Source organism: Lipophrys pholis (genome assembly GCF_963383615.2).
Source record: "Lipophrys pholis genome assembly, chromosome: 18".
Taxonomy (NCBI): domain Eukaryota; kingdom Metazoa; phylum Chordata; class Actinopteri; order Blenniiformes; family Blenniidae; genus Lipophrys; species Lipophrys pholis.
In genome coordinates, this window is record NC_137646.1 from 14,028,123 (window position 1) to 14,048,047 (window position 19,925).

General features: G+C 43.8%; 2 protein-coding genes across 4 annotated transcripts; one reads left to right on the plus strand and one right to left on the minus strand.

The window, feature by feature from the left end:
- The first annotated feature begins 1,628 nt into the window (after positions 1 to 1,628).
- On the plus strand, positions 1,629 to 5,515 carry LOC308123731 (Y-box-binding protein 2-A-like). Of its 3 annotated transcripts, none has more exons than XM_080486372.1 (10): positions 1,629 to 1,838; positions 2,654 to 2,717; positions 2,825 to 2,858; positions 2,947 to 3,036; positions 3,121 to 3,363; positions 3,475 to 3,563; positions 3,647 to 3,863; positions 4,411 to 4,536; positions 4,617 to 4,689; positions 4,961 to 5,515. In XM_080486372.1, the coding sequence occupies exons 1-9, from the start codon at positions 1,760 to 1,762 to the stop codon at positions 4,653 to 4,655; spliced, it is 981 nt and encodes a 326-aa protein (XP_080342498.1). In that variant the 5' UTR covers positions 1,629 to 1,759; the 3' UTR covers positions 4,656 to 4,689; positions 4,961 to 5,515. The 3 variants fall into 3 exon arrangements, with proteins under 3 accessions (XP_080342498.1, XP_080342500.1, XP_080342499.1); XM_080486374.1 differs by having other exon boundaries at positions 1,665 to 1,838; positions 4,620 to 4,689; XM_080486373.1 differs by having other exon boundaries at positions 1,728 to 1,838; positions 4,620 to 5,515.
- LOC308123730 (solute carrier family 2, facilitated glucose transporter member 4-like) lies at positions 5,449 to 16,213 on the minus strand. Its single transcript, XM_080486371.1, has 11 exons — positions 15,894 to 16,213; positions 13,945 to 14,040; positions 12,613 to 12,773; positions 10,538 to 10,662; positions 10,313 to 10,428; positions 9,175 to 9,337; positions 8,334 to 8,521; positions 8,078 to 8,182; positions 7,728 to 7,829; positions 7,436 to 7,639; positions 5,449 to 7,350 (listed from the first exon to the last, which is right to left on the minus strand). Exons 1-11 carry the CDS (start codon positions 15,924 to 15,926, stop codon positions 7,126 to 7,128), a joined length of 1,518 nt encoding a protein of 505 aa, XP_080342497.1. The 5' UTR covers positions 15,927 to 16,213; the 3' UTR covers positions 5,449 to 7,125.
- Between the last annotated feature and the right edge of the window lie 3,712 nt (positions 16,214 to 19,925).

Below are 19,925 nucleotides of genomic sequence, written 5' to 3' on the forward strand. Positions count from 1 at the left end.
GGCCTCCCTGTCGATCACCATCTCCTGCCTGGAGAGAACATGAGGAAGTTGCTGCCCGGGCATCACCGACGTTCTCCCACCAGGACCTGAGGCTTCCAGGCCTTTCTACTTTCTTTAAGCTTTCTGCATATGATCTTTTATGCTGGTCTCTGACCACCTGAACCTGTTTTGGGTTCTGAAAATGTCCACACTCTTTAAATGAAGCCATGTGACTCCGTCCACAATTGTAACACTTAGAAGTCAGTTCTTCACGATTCACCTCCACACTTGGCACACCGCCTGTTCCCCCTGCAGGAAGCCGCCGTATGACACAATCTCTGGCACTTGAAGTATCAAAAAGGAGGTCTTTGATAGGGCCTGACTTGGACCGACAAACATTCTATAAAGAGCCGAGCTGGAGGAGGACTTCCTTCAAAAGTTATCAACACTGGCGTATTTCTGTTTCCACCCTCCTTGGTTTTAAACCTCTTCACATTTGTTATTCCCCCCCCCCCGCTGGCAAACGCTGCCAACAGGCAGCAACAGTGTTGCCAGATCAGATTGACAGTTTCCAGCACGATCACGTCTTAGAACCCGTCCATTCCAATAAAAACCAGCCCAAACCACGAAGTTGCCAGACACGCGTGCAAACCTGCAAAGCCGTGGAGGCCTCATATGTACTGTGCTGTGCTGCACTGTCAAAATAAAAGAACGGGAGTTAAAAATTTCTAAATCAAAACATTTTTCTCCTACGCGGTATAATTATTGGGAGGTACAAATGAGCAAGTCTCCAATATTGGTGGGGATACATCCCCTCCCGGTTCCTACGTCTATGCCTACATCCAATTTAGGGTGGAGGGAGAGCTGGAGCTGGAGTGTGTGTGATGGCAGAATACACACTGGAGAGGTCCTGGCCTCTGTCTATCTTTAGAGAGATCATCCCTGCTCACTTATGTGTTTTATTGAGAACTGTTTCCTGAGTTTCTTTCTGACACAAGGTTACAACTTGGTTCTTCAGAATAGTGACACATTACAAAGTAGTTCAACACAAAAAGCACTTTTTATTCTCCTGTTGGATGATTGACGGATGGCTCAGCAAGATGTGCACATTAAATGTATCTTAAAGACCTCCTGCGAAAGATGATGTTTTACATTAATACACTTCATCCTGAAAGTATTCACAGTGCTTCCCTTTTTTTCAAATTCCAAAACTGGTTAGTCATTATGTTTTTCTCAGAATTGTACCAACAATATTTTGCACAAAAACAAAAGCAAACTTTTTATTTGTTTGAATGAAATAAATTATATCGCTATCATTTGGACAGTGTGTCGCCTCTGAATGAGTGTCAAATCCCCGTTTTACACTTCCTGAGAGTCAAAATAACTTTACACAACCAGTCTTATTTTCAATTGCCGTCTAGTTTTTCAAACTACTTTCCTGACAAACTCATTTTCCAACATGTTCTTGGTCAAAGGTTCCACACAGACTATCTGGCTATCTGGATCAGATTCTCCTTCTCTCTTGGGCTGCAGAGTCTCATAATAATCAGGCTTCTTTTGGGTCATACCTGTCTCACTTACACCTGTCGAGTTTTCCCTCCAATTTGCCAACCAGGCGCAGCCAATCAGGTTCCAGTTTGATCTCCGGTGAAACCAATGATATCGCGGCTTCCGTCCAGCAGCCCGAGGGGACGTTGGGATAAAAACTTAGCGGTGGAGTCTTGGTAGGCTTGGAGGGAGGGGGAAACAGGAGAGGATCAGTAGTGAACCAACAGCGAGCATGACCGACGCCGAAGTGCAGGACGCACCGCCGTCCGCCCCGGTGGAAGACAAACCGCAGCCGGAGAAGAAAGTCATAGGTGGGTGGGAAAAGGGCTCCTTCTGCCCGAAGTGTGCGTTTAGTGCTCGCAAACAACTTTGGAACATAAATGGACTCTGTTAAAAATGTTGCCGTTATGCGTGAACTGAAGAGCATCTCGTGCGTAAAGTTCGCTTTAACGTCTTAACCAATGAATGTAAGTGATTTGTTTCATGTGTGAAGGTGGGTTAGTCGTTAACGAGGTGACACAAGAGCTCGTTAGACTAATAGTCACGGACCCAACTGTGTTTCATTTTACGGTGCAACACGTGTCATGAATTTAATGGTTTCCTGGGAAATTACGTTTGCCATCGAAGTCAAACCGAAACCCGACACGTTTTGTAATCAATTAATTTTGAGCAGTGATTTGTCTGCACAAACGGATTATTTTCCAGAGAATGCATGTCGACCTAAATTTGTTTCTTTATCAGCTGTTGCGCGCGCGCGCGTTCATGTGTCCTCGCAGCTGTAATCAATGTGGTGGAATGCAGGTGGATCAATCAAACGTCCCTAAAACGATATGGCATGAAACCGGTTTGACTTGAGCTGTATTTCAAGACCATGTTTACCATTTTAAAACTAAATGCGAAACGCCTTGCCGAGTTTTTTTCGAAGCCGTTGACCCATGACATTCTCCAGTCCTGGTTTCAAAGTCTTCAACAGTTAATGATTGATATACCGGACTCTCTTTTACCTGTTCTTGGAGAAAGCTGCCACAGATTCGTTTAACATAGCATTGTGTTATGTGTTGTGGAAAGATATTTTGTCCAAACTGAATTATTGGGACATATATTTAACCATGTGTTCTTACTGCAGCAACCGCAGTTCAAGGCACAGTGAAGTGGTTCAATGTGCGAAATGGATATGGCTTCATAAACAGGTAATGATTTTCTGAGATCCAGCTGAGGTTTTAATTTTTATATTCTGGACCATTTTGTTCGAGAGTCTTGAACATATTTGCCTGTAATTGAGTTCTGTGTCTCACAGGACTGACACCAAAGAAGATGTTTTTGTTCATCAGGTAAGGGAAGAAAGTTCCAGTGATTTATTTTTTTTTAATGTCTTTATGAATTAAAGGAGCTTTTCATTTGATAATCTTGTCTCGTCAGACGGCTATCAAAAAGAACAATCCTAGAAAGTTCCTCCGCAGCGTTGGAGATGGGGAGATTGTGGAGTTCGACGTCATCGAAGCAGCCAAGGTAAATAAGTGGAGAGTGTTTTTCCAAAGTGAAAGCCAGTTATTCAATCCTAACATTTTCCTGTTGGCGTCTTCCTGCTCTCAGGGCTCGGAGGCAGCCAACGTGACCGGCCCCGGCGGCGTTCCAGTCAAAGGTAGCCGCTACGCACCTAACAAACGTCGCTTCCGCCGCCGGTTCTTCCCCCGCAGCCCTCGACCCGGAGACCAGAGCAGACCGGCCGACGGCCAGGCCTCCGCCTCGGAGGCCGACGGTTCGGGGGAGAACGACGGAGCGAGGCCTCCGCAGCGCCGCCGGAGGCCTCGCAGACCACAGCAGGAGGGTCAAGATGTAAGCGGTAGCGTTACAACTTGAAGTGTGAGGTGGAAGATTTCAGGGTGAATTTGAAGTGGCGTAATAGTCGTGAGGGGACGGCGTTTATTGGTTGTCTCTTCCTGTCAGGGGGAAGGAGGCGAGCAGAAGGATGGACTAGTGGAGGGTGACCAAATGCAGCGGCCGCCACGACGCAGATTCTGGCGTCCGTACCGCAGGTACTCCACTCAAGGAATTTTAAGATAAACCATCGATCTTGAAACTCGCCAGGTGTTTTAATGTATCGTGTGTGTGAATCCAGACAGTTCCGTCCTCGTCCAGCTCCCGACCAGCCGGCAGGTGACCAGCAGGCGGCTCCGCCACAGACTGAGGAGCAGGCCGAGGTAAAGCAGACGGAGACCTCGGAGGAACCCCAGACCACCTCGGAGGAACCGCAGACCAACGGAGAGGACAAGGGCCGCAAGCGCCGGCCGACCAGACCACGCAGGCAAAGAAACTCTGAGTCCTCGGCTTCTAAAGTAAGACATGATGGCGTCTCCATCTCTGTTTTCATAACAGAAAATCTACTGGAGCTTTCAAGCTTTACGAAGTGGTATTTCCTCCGTTACGGAAACCTTATAGTTTGGTAATATACTAAATAAACATGGACCAGTCTGACGTATTAAAAGTATTCGATGTACAGTTTTTGAAACCTCATGAGTTTTTCTTATTGTGCAATGTCTCGACGTGAATCGCAACACTTTTTGAACAAATGTTGAACTAGTCGGATCCACTAAAACGACTTTGAATGGTCAGGTCAGTCTTGTGGCAGAACTGCAAATGCGCGAAGCTCAGTTTTTCCGATAATGATAGGGTGACCATTTAAGTCGCGAGTTCTTGACTAGAGGGATGAGTTCCTCCTCATGGCTTAAACGATATTGTCCTCAGTCAGATTTCCAGATATGTGTCGCATAAGATGTGACTGTTGGACTTCATAGGTAATTAAGAAGCTAAACTTTTGCAGGCAGCAAGGATCTTGGATGAGCTCCTGTATGTGTACTACTGACATACTGCCTCTGCTTGCAGAATGACACGGAGAGGTCTGCATCGGAGCCTGGGACCCCACCTCAGACCTCAAAGTCCACTGACCCGAAATCCACGCCCAAATCTTCGTCTAGAACGGCTTCTCCTAAATCGCCACTGACCCCTGAGGTGAGACGGAAAGAAAAATAGCCCGTTGCCTTGGTCCGTTGTCATGTCGACTTGGTTCTCGACTGTTCTCTTCCCCTCAGCAGGCGGCAGCCACAACAGTACCGGCACCAGCAGAGTGACGTCCGGGGGAAAGTGGCATAACCCTTGGCAAAGGTGGGACCGCACAGTGAGGTGGCGCAGCCCCGAGTTAAGGGGGGGGGACACGAATACAGGGTTTGGGTTCTTGTGCTATGATGGAGGGTCATTACTCGGTTTAGAACCGTCAACGGACCAGGCGTGGAATGATTAAAGGGAGTGAGGGATTTTTAGTCTTTCGTTGGATACAGGCGACGTTTTGACTTTTAGATCAATATAGTCTTTGTTTTTCACCCCACTGTCCTTTTCAATCCCTGTGTCTCCTATAGTGTGTTCTTATTTCTTTTAGGTCCTTGGGTTGGAGGACTGGACCTATTTTCTGAACGCATGCTGTGCTCCCCCCTCTCTGAACCCCCTCCAACCCACCTCGTCTCTGTTCTCCCATTGGGCCCCTCCCTCCATCCCCATCGTCTGACATCAGGAGAGTGATGGGGTGGGGGAGAACATATTTAGATTGAAAGTACATCTTTAAGAAAGGAACGACCTGCTTGGTAACGCAGTTCTTTCAGCCCCCTCTTAAAAAAACAAACATTTTCTTTAATTGGCCAGATATGGTACAGTTGGTAGTTTATAGGGGAACCAGCCTTATTTTATTTCACCTTTTTTAATTTGATTGAAGAGGGTGACCCAAGCATGTGTGGTTGGTGGTGCATCATGGGAGTCCATTTAGTTCCGTTACCATCCAGTTTTGAAAACTTGCTCCCTTCATCTCCTCAGTTGAGGATAGATTTACAAAAACGATTTGTTTTACCTGTATGTCTTGTTTTTTTTTTTTTTGGAGGGGATTATGTGCAATGTTAAAACGTAAAACAATGCAAATTAATAAATCATGTTTGCAAATCTCAGGATTTAGTCTTTTTTTTTTTTTCCTCACTTTAAGTGCAACCCTGTAATACAAGTTCAAATCCTAAAGAAATTCAGACCAACACTATTTACAGCATCAATGGGACTCTGAATTACACATCTTCCCTGAACAATCTGTACACATTCCTCAGGTATGAAACACATTACAGAACAGCCAGCAAGGAGCACACACGACAAAGATCTCAATCACGTGATACAGGATTTATACTTTGCAGCTTTTGTGAGCACGTCTCCAGTATATTGGGCCTTTATGATCAAACTTAACACGGCAGGAGTGCATGAAGAATTACTACTTCAAATCCTTTTTAAAAATACACTGTATATACATACAATTCCTGGGACAGTTGAGTTTCTGCAGGTTGTTTCCATGATTGGTGAAATATTGAAGGTAAAGGTTTCAGGAGGTCAGAATGTCATGATTCTCAATTTTGGAAAATACAACTGTTTTCCTTCGTGTGGTTTCGATACAGAAGGCCAAATGTAGGGAGTGCCTTTTATCCATTTTATAGGAATTTGAGGGTTGGAGTTAAAATATGCCATAGTGCAAAACCATAAAGTAATTTGTTTAAGGTCAAACTAGAACAGTCAAAGCCACATGACGGCATTTGCAGTTTAGATAAAACTGCAATTCATAATGAATTTCCAGGTATTCCAGGAAAAAAACAACCCATGGCATTCCACCCAGAAGAGACGGTATGTGCTCCTGATAGATGAAGGGAATTGGGTGTGTGTGTAATGTGGAGGGCTCATCTTCCAGGATCCTGAGTTTTGGTACGAATATCCAAATATTTACCCGATGAGCTGATGGTAATTCTGCAAAATAATTTTCCCCTCGGATTAACTGAAACAGGCGCGGTCACTTTGACCTAAGCCCATCTTAAAGGCGAAGCGCACACATCAGACCAAGCAGCTATTGGCATACAGTTACTTGATGTTACAAACAAAACAAAAAAAACTCACTTTGTATCAAAAAAAAAAAGTTTAACTCCCAAAGTTTTCAAACCAGACTTTATCACTCCCGTGGTTAGTTCTAAAACTACAAACACCATCTACTGAATGTGTTAACACATCTTCTAGTGTGTTCCCATCTTTAAAAAATAAGAATCCCCAACTTCATGGCTGCTCAGTCGGTTTTCTCTACTTTCAAGCTTTTAAAAACTTTGGATGTCTTTGTTTATAAAGTGCAGGAATTCCAAAGTCTCTCGATCTGTCAGTATTGCAACAGCGTGTACCGTATAACCATAAATAAAAATACATCCTCGTTGGCACTCAATGCCTCCACAGTTCAGCCGTCTCGCTCTTATGTGCATCTTATTGCTTGAAAATACAGTCAACCCTTTTAATCCACAGGTTTCTCCTTTCAAGTCCTGCCAGACTCCATTAGCCGTGTGCCGCAGTGGCGCCAGCAAAACACAAAACACCCAAACTGTCACACTTTGAACACTGCGTTGGCACCACAATCCATATGCTTAGAAATATAGACCTCAATATACATGATAGAATTGAAAGGTTGGAGTCAGGCCTGCGTTCACAGTTCATCTCAAGTTATACTCAGTTCATTTCTTCTTTTCCGCCCCCTGCTGAGACCCTTCAGTTGTTGCTTTCTTCTCCCAGGTAGTCCAACTCCGTGCTGGGCTTGTCCATGTCCATGTCCATATCCATGTCCATCATGCCTCCCGGCGAGTGCTGGTGGAAGTTGGCCGCGATCTGGTCGAATGTTTTGCCCCGTGTCTCCGGCACACGGAAGAATGTGAAGATGAGGAAGAAGAGGAGGAGCGCGGCAAAGATCAGGAAGACGTACGGCCCACAAAGGTCCTGCGGGACAGGGACAGGACGCTTGTTCTCACTCGAGAAAAACATTAACGCTGTAACTCAATTGAAGTGTACTGAAGGTACTCACAGCAACATATTGGAAGCCCATGCCGATGATGAAGTTGGCCGTCCAGTTTGAAAAGCCCGACACCGCCATCGCAGCCGGTCTGGGACCTTGAGAAAACAGCTCGGCAACAAAGAACCAGGGTATGGGGCCTGGACCGACCTCGAAGAAGGCCACGAACCCGAAGATGGCCAGCATGCTGACGTAACTCATCCAGGGAACGCTCTCCTGTCAAACCAGAGATCACAAGATTCAGACACGATCCTCAACGATGCGGGGGGGGGGAGGGGGGTGTCTCGGGGCTTGGCTCACTCACCAGTAAAGCGAGAGCAGTGGTCATGATGAGGGCGCAGATGCACATGCCTCCCAGTCCCAACATGTGGAGCGTCCGTCGACCCATCCTCTCTATGAGGAAGAGCTGAAGATGAGAGAGAGGCAGTGAACCTCAGGAGGAACTTTTAGAACAGCCACCATCGCATCCAGGATAACCAAAGTCACAGGTTAACCAGCCCTCTTATCTTATTTACTTATGGATAGCGGTGTCCACCTGTAATCCAGGCACACCAGGACCGTGGATCGTCTCACATTGAGCCCCAAAACAAGATCCAATATCTATATAATTTCTTCACAAACCTTTATTCAGTGGGACTAAACCAAACTTCTTACCGAGACCACCGTGAAGGCACAGTTCACAACTCCTGCTCCTATTGTGGCGTACACTGGACTCTGGACTCCTGCCTTGGTGAAGATACTGGTGGAGTAGTAGAAGACCTGCCAGAGGGGCACAAAGAGTTACACCGGGTCAATAATGTGCTGCAAGGATTTTTATTTCATTATCCCACAATGACTGAAAATTAAAATGGAATGATTGGATTCCCGCGGCCGTGGATCGTCGCCCAGTGAGAGCAAATCTGTCACTCACTGCGTTGACCCCTGACAGCTGCTGCGAGAGCTGCAGCAGGATGGAGATGATGATTGGCTGGCGGTAAAGGGAGGACCGGAAGAGCTCTGGTATGGACACCTTCCTCTCCATGTCCATCCTCCTCTTCTCCTCCTTCATCTCGGCCAACATGTCGCCCACCTCCTGCCGGCCCGTGAGCCTCCTCAGGCCTGTGTGAAGACGGGAGTGTAAGTACGAACAAGATCTGTATTCTATGAGAAAAGACGTTTCCAATTGGAAACTGTTGGAGCCACATACTCCACTCTGCTGCTCATCCCACAAATGTGACACCAATTAAAAACGTGTAATCAAGAAGCACTATTATAACCTACAATGACTATTTCCTTAACTTTTTGAGTGTAGTGACGCTTCAATACTACGCTGGAGTAACATTTCCAGGTATCTGTGCTTACTTAAAAAAAATACAGTGAAAAAATGTTAAAACACAATTTTAACTTTTTATGCCAGATATTTCAAATTGTTGCTTTAGGAGTTTTCATTTACTTGCACCTTCACATGCTTTCCCATCAGGGAGTGAAAACTGACATTATTTACAGAGCCGTTTCCCCTTTGCATGTAGAAATCTACATTCTACTTCCACATAGTGACATCATGTTCATCCGCTGAGCAGACAGACCAACAAATGTTGGATAAGATGAACTCAGCTTCATTGTTTCCTACTTTTTCTGCATTTTATTTGTCTTTATTGGTACACGGAGGGCATCCAGGGAGGGGGTATGTGTAACATCGTAGCGTTCAAATGTTCAATGTTAGTGAACTGACAGGGTGAATGTTGTGCTTTCTGAAGTCGGGCGTCGCTCACCACTCTTGGCGTGGTGCTCCTGACATCGGACGATGTAGAGGAACCTCGGGCTCTCGGGGCAGAAGGGGAGCAGACTCATCTGAAGTACGGTCGGCACAACAGTCAAACCCATCAGGACAGGCCACAGCTCCGTACTGCCCAGGAGCGACTCCAGACCGAGGATCTGCACAGGAAGCCAGTTTCACCATTACTCAAACAACGACACAGCATCAGGGACACCTTTCATACCACTGGTACCGCAAATATCGAATTAACAATTGCGGGAAAATGTATTCAGGCCAGCAGCCGTGGGGGAAGAGGGGAAACTAACTGTGTCAAGATGACAGAAGGCATCAGGAACTCAAACACACAACAGAAGGAAGAAGAGAGAATCCAGCAGAAACCCACTAAAGCTGCCATTCCCAGGAACGGTAAACACACAGGCTCGCCAACATTTCAAAGCAAAAGAAGAAAAAGCTTTTGCTTGATTCATTCTTAAGGTGGGAATTTTGCAAAACCAACATAAAAAAAACAAGTTACAAGTTAGGTCAAGTTTGTTTTGATTTTACTTTTATATTTCGCTGTCAAAAACTGTTCATCTTGAATGCTTGGTGTCTTGTGTTTTCCAGCACAACCTCACCTGTGTGTTTCTACACTTATTTACTCATTTTGACAAACCGTGTGAACACACTGGACCGAATGATTGCAACAAACAAAAAACCAAGTGGGGAAAAACTAAATTTGTTTTTATTACCAACCACAAGCATGTGTTACGAAGCCATTTCACAACTTAGAAAGCATTTTAAATTAGGTAATTTCACAAACCAATGCACAACTTACATTATTATTTAAGAATCCAAGCTCTCACACTAATGTTCTACACGAATTACTTTTGCCAATCCTAAAAACATTTTCTGTTGAATCTATGGAGGGGGTTTCAGAGGTAAAAAGTGTGTAAAACAAGAGAAAAACAAACAGTCTTCCTAAAAAAGTGGGATTCTAAGTACACTTGTAAAGAAGAGAAAGGCAGAAAATGCAAAGTGGTTGCAGGAGGTGCTTCCAGAAACTCAATTATGTAGGATAAGGAAGGTAAAGACAAGGAACAAATGATAGGTGATGAAAATAACACATAACATGTTTCCTTCCTCAGCAGTCATACCTGAGCTATGAGAATGCCAGTGACTATGGCCAGCTGGTGCAGCGTGCCCAGCGCCCCTCGGAGACTTGTGGGGGCTATCTCCCCGACATACATGGGCGTTAAACCAGATGCCAGCCCTGTACAGAGGAAATGTATGACCAGGAACAGCAGAGAACAGAATGACTTAATAACACGAGACAGGCTTGGGATACTTTTGATGGTTTGAGGGAACGTAGGCCGACTCACCGCAGTAGGCGCCGATGATGAAACGTCCGAGGATCATCATTTCAAAGGAGCGACAGAGCTTGGCCATTCCCATCAGACTTCCTCCGATGAAGGCCAGCATGTTGTTGATGAGCATGGCTTTCCTCCTGAGAGAGGCGCAGACAGGACAGAGGAACATTGAGGTGGTTGAATATCTTCAGTTGGAGATGATCTCGATATGATCAGATCTGCATCAGACCCCATAATGAAAAAGAGATAACATTCTGGGGAAAGGTTAAGTTAAAATGTCCATCCTGTCAGGATGGTGAAGTAAAGAGAATATATCCAGTTCAGTGTGGAGGTTGGTTTTTTTTCTGTTTCTTCATGGTTGGCTTGTGATCCCCTGGTGACCTGTCCTGGGTGTAATCTGCCTTCTCCTATAATGAACTGGGATTATAATCCAGCCTCCCTGGGAATCTGAGTTGGGCAAAGAAGTATAAAAAAAACTGTCTGTGGAAATGTGAAAAGATGTATATAATCCAACCACTAGAGGGCAGTGCAATCCACAAACTAACCATCCTGTTAGTGAAAGTGGTTTCACTGACTGATGATGGTGAGACATGAAGAGTTATCTTCTAAACAGAAAAGTAAGAGCAAAATAGAAAAGCCTCAAAGATTTCCAAGAATTTTTCCTTTTGTAAAAACCTCAAAAGAGAAAGAAGATCTATTTATTTCTATTAGTTTAGTATCTGACACTTACCCCTTCATGGGGTATAAAGCTCGTGAAAGGGAGATCAAGACTTTTAACTTTGGTGACTTAAAGACAGGCAAAAATAAAATAAATATACTCTCTGTAAATATTCAAATAAGCTTTTACAATTAAAAAAAAAAAAGAGACATGAAATGTATGTCTTCAAGATTTCTGTAAATGTTAAAAATCCCGCACTGGAATTCTGAAGAATGTTGTTCATCCTCCACATCTTTGAGCATCACTGATATATAATATGATGCCCAAAGCACTAGGTTTATGTTTTTCAGTGTGATCAGTCTATAATCAGTTGATTATGAATCAACAGTCATTTAGATGAGTTTCTCCTCAGCTCAAGTTTTCAACGCGGATGCTCTAAAAGTAAAGATTGTATTTTAAGTGTTAAATTTCATGGAGCAGCTTTTTCAATTTGGCATTTCCCACTTTATTTAAGGTGATTTTTAAGTTTAGTTTTTCACATGATAGTGATCTTGCTTTCGGAACAATCCTTACTGATTAGATAAAAGTGTAAGACACTTATTAGACCCATTAGATATTTATAATAGGCAAATACTGAAGTATTCAAAATGAGGCTACAGTTGACACAGGTCCACCAGAGTTGGACAGCAAAAGATGAGAAACAGTTTGGATAAGAGATATTCCACTGTCTTCTTTTTGTAACAATCAGTTTTTCATATTATGATGTTTTAGTTTGCCGTCGAGAAGCTTTGAATGCAGCACGATCAAGATTGAGTTGAACACAGCCTCCTCTTTGGGCAAATATCTTAAAGACAGCTGTTCACTTCCCTCCTCGGTGCCTCTCACCAATCGAACAAAAGGGAACTTGAGTAGCATCTAAATCCCTGCGTTGACCTCGGAGGGTCGCAGCAGCTCGCACAGTCTTCCCCCAACTCACCGGTGACAGCTGCTTTTTTTAGGAAGACCTTGTCCTGAGTGCACACCGCACACCGAACACTAGCACCCCGGCTAACCCGCTGTCCGCATACACCCCTCTTGACCCAGTCACGCCAGGGCTCCTAAGATCTCCTTTCAGCCGGTGGAAGCTGTGGGATGCGGTCCAGTTTGCATCCCGGCCGCTCGGGTTACAGCGGGGAAACTGGGTCGACGAGTAACAATCCTGGACAGAGCTTCTCTTGAATGACTGAGTCTGAACATTGGGATCCATTTTAGAGCAAGAAAGGAGTGGAAGTCAGACACTAATGTGTCCTGATTTTACACCAACAGAGATTCTATCTTGCTCCATGCTTCAAAGCTGAGAAGTCCTTAAAATCCGTCCAGGTTCACCCCAGACACAAGACAACATTGACCCTTCCAATGAACTCAATATGTGATGTTCTGTTTCTCCTACCTGCCCAGCCACTCTGAGACAACACCCACGCAGAAGGAGGAGAGCATGCCCCCGATGGAGAAGATGGCCACGGACAGCGACCAGAGGGAGGTGAGGGTCCCTGAGGGGATGGGCTCTCCGTACCGGTGCACCCATGTTGCATTGTAGTCCCTCTCAATGATCTGCACAACGGTGGGAAGACGAGATAGTTACATGACAGACTTTTTTCAAGATGGATGGATGGATGTTGTTAGAGAGCCTCTGTTACATATGAGCACAGCTACAAAAGCAAAAACACCCAAAACGACATGAATTGAAGGCCTCCTCTCTGAAAACTGACCAGTAGGGCACAAACATACTTCAGTGTTGTGTCTTGTTCAGTGTATTGCGATGGCAAACAAAACTATCTGAAATAACGACACAAATAAAGAAAGAGCAGTTCAGACACTATTTAAAGTGTCTCTGTCGTGTTTGCTGTCGTCAGCAGATCCCTGAATACCCACAGTTGAGTCAGAATGTGATTTGGTTCCAGACCTCTGCCTACACTGATTCAGGTCAAATTAAGATTTGCACATATAAAAATAGACTTTCTAAAATTTAGAGCAGATCTAGGAAATTCCTTCTATCTTGAAATATGATGTTTAATAGTGGTAGATGTGTCCTCCAGTGTTTGGCTTCACTGTGATGATTTGCCAAGTCCGCCGGCGTAGTCTGCTCTTGCATAAGATGTGACATATTGATATGTGGAATTAAGTGGATGTGTGTAATGCAATGCTTTCTGCTGTTTGGATGAGAGTGTGTGACACATACAGTACAAACATTTTTTACATGCAGTACTCAAGCGTGCCACCATACTGGAACACCAGATGTGGCTGCAATATGAGCAGCAAGGTACTTTATGACCGGAGCAAGTCGGGTTTTTAAAAATCATGTGCCTCCATCTATATATAAACATAAGTGCAGCCTCACGTTTGCTTTCCAATGGGACAGAGAAGTGATCGTCAGTAATATCCTTTAACTTTCCGTTCCAGCTGAGGCAGACATGCAGATCCTGCAAAGCGTGTCATTATTACGTTGACACACTTGAAAATGGATCGGGGGTTTTTTCTGTAGCATCACATGTGAGGCAGCAATATTTAAAAATATTTTTTCATTCAACATTGATGGCTGTTGTGGCTTCAAACACTCCAGCTTAGTTGCGCGTCGGGCAAATCGTTGTCCTCCCGCATTTTTTCTTTATCTTTTTTATTAACCCCTGACACAAACTGGCACCTGTTTGGCGACTTCATGTGACATTATTGGCTGGGTCTGCACATCACCCTTGTGATCAGTGCTCAGCACTTTTTGTTTTACCTTCTGAGGTGCATTGATGACGCCGATGTTGTAGCCAAACTCCAGAGATCCCAGGACAGCAGTGAAGACTGAGAGAGCAAGGGTTCCAGTCACTGTCTGCACACAAAAAACATACAAACACAAGTGGGAGACATATCAAAACCTCTTTTCAGACAAGCGATTGACGCTGAGAAGTGGCACACAACTATAATAATGACATATAATAGGAATGGGCCTAAATGGACGCCACGACCACCGACTATATTTAACTGCAGTCCTGATGAGAGACAATCTCTTTATTGCCGCCCATGACTTCAGCGGCTACTTTACAGTTGACGCCTGAACTTTAGCGTCCCTCCAGTTTACCATCGGGACATAGGCACCTGTCTCCACGGTGACAGATGAGATGACCTTGGGGAAATCAGGACTTCCCTTCCAGCGAGCCGCGTTTGAGTGTCAACCATTGGTAGCCGTGCTCGAGAGTGGCTAACGTTGCATTGGGTCTTTTGATTTTACTCCAATGTGTGTCGTGCTATTGGAGTGTTGGCGTCCACACAGGTTTGACCTAATAAAGTTTTTCAAAAGGTTGCAGGACAGAGGGAACACTGCAGACTTGAAGCAGACAAAAACGTCTTGAGCGATAAGATGAAAATTTGACTTTAATCTTTGCATGAGGACTTTTCTTTAACTGTTGACACACACCTTGTTAATATGCAGGAAGGACCTGCTCCGTCCCCACTGAGTTTTTTGTGTTTGTCCTCAACAAATCTAATACATTTCATGGATCATTTGGCAGAGTTTGACTACGTGCCTGTTTCCTGAGTAACTCTGTTCCACTGGGTCTTGACCTTGCTGTTGGCCCTCTAGATAAGTGTTGTTTAGTATTCATAACCAAAACAAAAGGGTGTGTGTTTGTGTATGTCCTTGCAGAAAAATGTAGAGCATCAGCAGCTAGTTGAGAGTTATTAGTATTGTTGGTGACAGATTTTTCAATGTTTACACACTCTTAAAAGCTCAGAATTAAAGTTACTTTTCTCTGATCATGAAACGATCTTCACTCTCTGATAATATACATGCAGTTTTATTGGTCATAAACACAAGAGCCCAAACAGTGCATTTGCATTTCTGTACCTCAAGTTTTTAATTTTATGGGATCTAATATACTTTTTAAGTGTTCACTACATGCAGTCCGACGGCTTCCAGACACCACCTGTTTTCTGTGATGCTGTGAATGCAGCGATTCATAAAACTGCTCCGTAGACAAGCTGGAGTTCTGAATCACCCAGCAAATCTGACACTAAAGATTTGACACTTGCACTTTTAAAACAGTGAAACAAAGATTTCCTGAGAAAAAAAAAAAAAAAAAAAAGCTGATAAGGGCTTGTTAACACAGCTGTCGATGGGCTGATGTCAAAGGAAACCAGTCAAACAAGGTGGCCTGAGACAAAATAACCATATGATCTGTAATCTCAGGTACATGGTCAAGGTCAACAGGACTAGAGTTTTCTTTCAGGGGGGATGATACAATTGCTATGTATTTGTTGCAAAAGGCCTTTGTTACAAAAAGTATCCTCAGTTCATCACTATTTTAGACACAAGACTTCAAGAACAAAACTTGGTTGTAGATTAGATGTGTTAGAATTAAGAACTTCTCGGCATGTTTTTATTTAAATGCATGTATGTATTTACTCTGCCTGCGCAAACAACAAGTTTCTGCTTATTTTATGATGAGAATTAAGTTCACGACTGGTATTGTGGTAAAAGAATCATAGCTTTTGTTGCTGCGTCTTAGATAAATCCGTGCGTAAAAACCTTCCCATAGGCGCTGTAACTTAAAGTGCGCAGAAGATGAGCCAAAAATAACGAGCGTCCCTGAAGCGCAACACTCTTCATCTCACTAAACACAAACAAACAAACAAAAAAAGAAAATGCAATCGCCACCCTGATCACAGAAGGATCGGGGTATTTACCTCCCCACCGAGTTGCTGAAACCCAGCCGGCATGGTTTCTGCAGCTCCAGGCGCGCAGCAGCAGCAGGACGGTGACAGATGACAAAAAGGGAAACAAACTCCGGGTTAAAACCTTCAGCAACCAAAACAGACGGATTGATTAGATCCAAACGGGAGCCTGTAGCGATCGATTCTCCTGCAGGTCGTCCTCTCCTCTTCTTTGAAGTTTGTGTTGTCCGTCCAGTTGAGAAGATAGAGTGACAAACGCACACCCACGTGCACGCCTCCCGCATCCACCAGGAGCCGTGGGGGGTGGGTGGGGGGCTGCTCCACAGAGGCCCAGTGGGCTGATCTTCAGGTCCTGTGACACAAGCAGGAAGCTGTCTTGACCTTAACTACCATTGGCTGAGGGTTGGAGAGCTGTGGAGGAAGAACCTGCAGCAGGAGACGTGTCTGCTCTTCATTATGGTCCGCCAAAGGTGAAGCATTCCCCACAAAGAGGTGTGATCACATGTTCAGGTTTCCTCTCAAGTTAGCAATCATTCCTAAAGTCTTTAGAGCTCATGAGGTCTGCACAGGGCCGGATTTGGACTGTTTATGTGCTCTTTAACATAAAATTCACTGGGCCGTTTGGAAAGTGATTTCAAGATTAATGTTCATTTGCATTAACGTTTTATATGGCTCCTACAAAAATAAATAGAATAACTCTTTATTATCAATCTGTTCACGGCAGTGAAACATCGTAGTAGAATGCATCGTGACAGCAGTGAATACACAAGAGTAAAATGCAACTCAATCAGAAAGATAAAAAATAGAACTACTTATATATACTACAAATTAAAATCACATTCATGCATTCACGCACACACATTCAAACACACTGCCATGCAAGGTGCTCAGTCCATCCAATAAGAGCAATTTGTGGTTCAGTGCCTTGCTCATGGACAATATGACATATGGACTGGGGAGATGGGGAACTGAACCTGCAATCTTCCGACTGAGAGTCGACCACTCTACTGACGGGGCCACAGCCACCAAAAACACTTTTAAAGTGGAGGAAGTTTAAAAAGGTCAAAAATTTAACACCGGATGGGTTAATACTTCTGTAAAATGGAGCACAATTGTGTATATTTTATGATTTATAGCTCATGAAATTATCAAAATTGGACATAAGTCGACATGCCTCATTTTTCGTAAAGTTCTAAATGCAGTGTGATCCCAGGGAAACTCGAGTTTATAGTTTAACAGCTTCAGGAAACATTAAATGTATGAGGAAAAAATCAATCATATGGGACAAATATTATTAGTTTTTGAAAATGACATATTTTGGAATTGCTTCTTTGTTCTGGCTTTTCCATCCATTTACCTTCTATACAACAATTCAACGTAAGGCTGTTGGGTGAACGTACAGGTCAAACAGAAAGAAACACGCACTGAAAGACATTGGCAAACCGTTATTAACTTGTGAATTATCAACACTGCTTCATTCCCTGAGCTTTTTCTGAAACTGACTGGAGCGGCTCTGAGGAGTCAGTATTAAGAGGTAAAGTAAGGAGGCCACTTTGTTGGACAGGTGTTGAATGTAAGGCAAACCCAGGTCAGTCCTCCGGCATGACTCAACGTTTCTCGTGAAGGGGGCTCGTCTCTGCCACCTTGGTTGCCATTGTCTGTCTTCCCAGCAGTGATAAATCCCTTTCTATTTCAGATCACATGCCAAACAGGTCACGCACTAAAGTCCACTCTCTCTCCCCCCCCCCCCATGTTACACAAACCCCGTCTGCTCTCTCTCTGTTGCACACAACAAAGCTTAATCCTCCTCCAACGGGCAACAGGTGGGCCCTAAATTTGGCCTGTGCCGCCTGAGTTAGCAGTGTAGGTGTGGTTAAGGGACGTGGCGTGACAGTGGGGTAGAGGCGGATATAATGGGGGTGTGTTGTGGGAGGGGCTGCATGGGCGGGAAGAGTAGGCTGTGCCAAAGGGGCTCAGTGGAAAAATATGTACTCCAGATCTTATAAGATGATCATGCCCTCACCACCCCCACACGCAGACACACCACCATCTCACACCACTCTGTCACTCTCTCCTTGGAGTCTTTTCCTTTTGCTGCCTGCACACTGAGAGACAGTTGAAGAACCTGACACTCCGTTTCCAGAGCCAGGGGCCCCAGAGCACAGTCATGTGTGTATCTGACTAAATGCAGAGAAACGAGACACCATCCGAACAGTGGCGTGGAGACCCTGCCAGCATAGTTCCAGGGTTTAAAGAGACGGGCTAGATAATGTTGCATTTCTACAAAGTATGGCATGGATTCCTGCAGGCAGGGCGAGGAACACTGAACCCCTCAAAACGTACAGGTCTGGAAAAATGCTACTAAAACGCTCAGATTAACAGCTGGGCTTGTCAAAGTCGTCATCGCAAACACTTATTTCGCATTTATGTCATGACACAAAATGTCACCTATGTTGTGACTAAACTGGAGATGCCAGCCTGCGCGTGTATCACCTGACAAAGAAATGTCAGGCCGCCACAAAGACGCACGCGCGTCATGTGACTTACTCGCCCAATGTCGAGAGACACGCTATGTAAATACTGTTCCTCCTTGCCATGACCCGTGTGCGCCTGGATGTTTATGTTGATGGGGTCATCTGGGTTGGAAATCATGCCGCAGCAAAGTGACTCGTGTGATGGACGGCAGGTGTTGAACTGACGAGCACGAGGCGTCGACACAAAACTGCTTTGTGAGTCCATTCATCCATTCAAATAACTTAGTACCAGCGATGATGATTTTTAATACACATGCCATACACTTAGAGTAAGTGATGATGTGAGCTGACGATCCCAGATGTTTAAAAAAAGCATTAATTAAACACAGATGTTTAACTATGACTATAAGATATGCATCAGTAGAGGAAAGTGTTATTGTTATATCAAAGAAAGGCAAATATTCTTTACAGTGCGAAAACCATAGATATATGTTTTGGGACTCTGTGTGTGTGTGTGTGTGTGTGTGTGTGTGTGTGTGTGTGTGTGTGTGTGTGTGTGTGTGTGTGTGTGTGTGTGTGTGTGTGTGTGTGTGTGTGTGTGTGTGTGTGTGTGTGTGTGTGTGTGTGTGAGTGTGTGAGTGAGTGAGAGATGAAATCAACATGAAGTTGCAAAATTGTTCAATATAAAACACAGTCATCCGTCCATTTTTATTTATTTATTTGCACAAACAAATTACAGAAAAAGTACAAAGTAGAAATTCTTACAGAGAAGAGGAAAGAAGCCTCCAAATGAGCTCAGAAAATCTAAACACACAAAACCAATATGAAGTATACACAAAAAGTTACACTAAAGTCTGTTATAGAGATTAACCTTATGGAGATCTAAAGTATTAAACATTATGAATTCAAAGCTTTGAATTTGATGAAAGATGATTTTGAGTCCAACACTGTGTTAATTAAAAATCTGCATGAAGAGTGAATGACAGTAAAATTAAACATATTTGGAAACTTTTGTTTCGAATTAAGTTTAAACCTAAATACATCGTTTTTATTGACTGAAAAGGTGCAGATGGCTCATGGTTAGTTCAGTTTACCTGATTGTGGTACAAAGGATTTGTACACACTCAAACTATATTAAAATACTTGATATATAGATGAACCTGTAATACAGAGTTAAATGTGAAGAGGGGCTGAGCAGTGCACTAACTTTTTCTGTGTTTCAATCATTTTAATTAACTCTTTGCAAACATGTATAATATGTTTTTTTCCACCAGAGTTAATCTGTCACCTAGAATTATTAATGATATCTTTCAATTTAAAAAAAGTTTTTGGGTTAAAAAGTCATATCATTTCATTCATTGAGGGTAAGTTTTATCATATAAAACCATTTAGAAACAGACAAAGTATTGTTGGCATGTTGAATTAGTGTTTTGAAATCATTGTGAGGGGCGGTGAGGTTACTACCATCTGTACATAAAATAGTTAGAAAACATTCACAAACCATTGGCAAGTAAATTGATGTAAATTGAAAATTGAAGGCGACCCAGAATCTAATCATTGTTGAAATTTT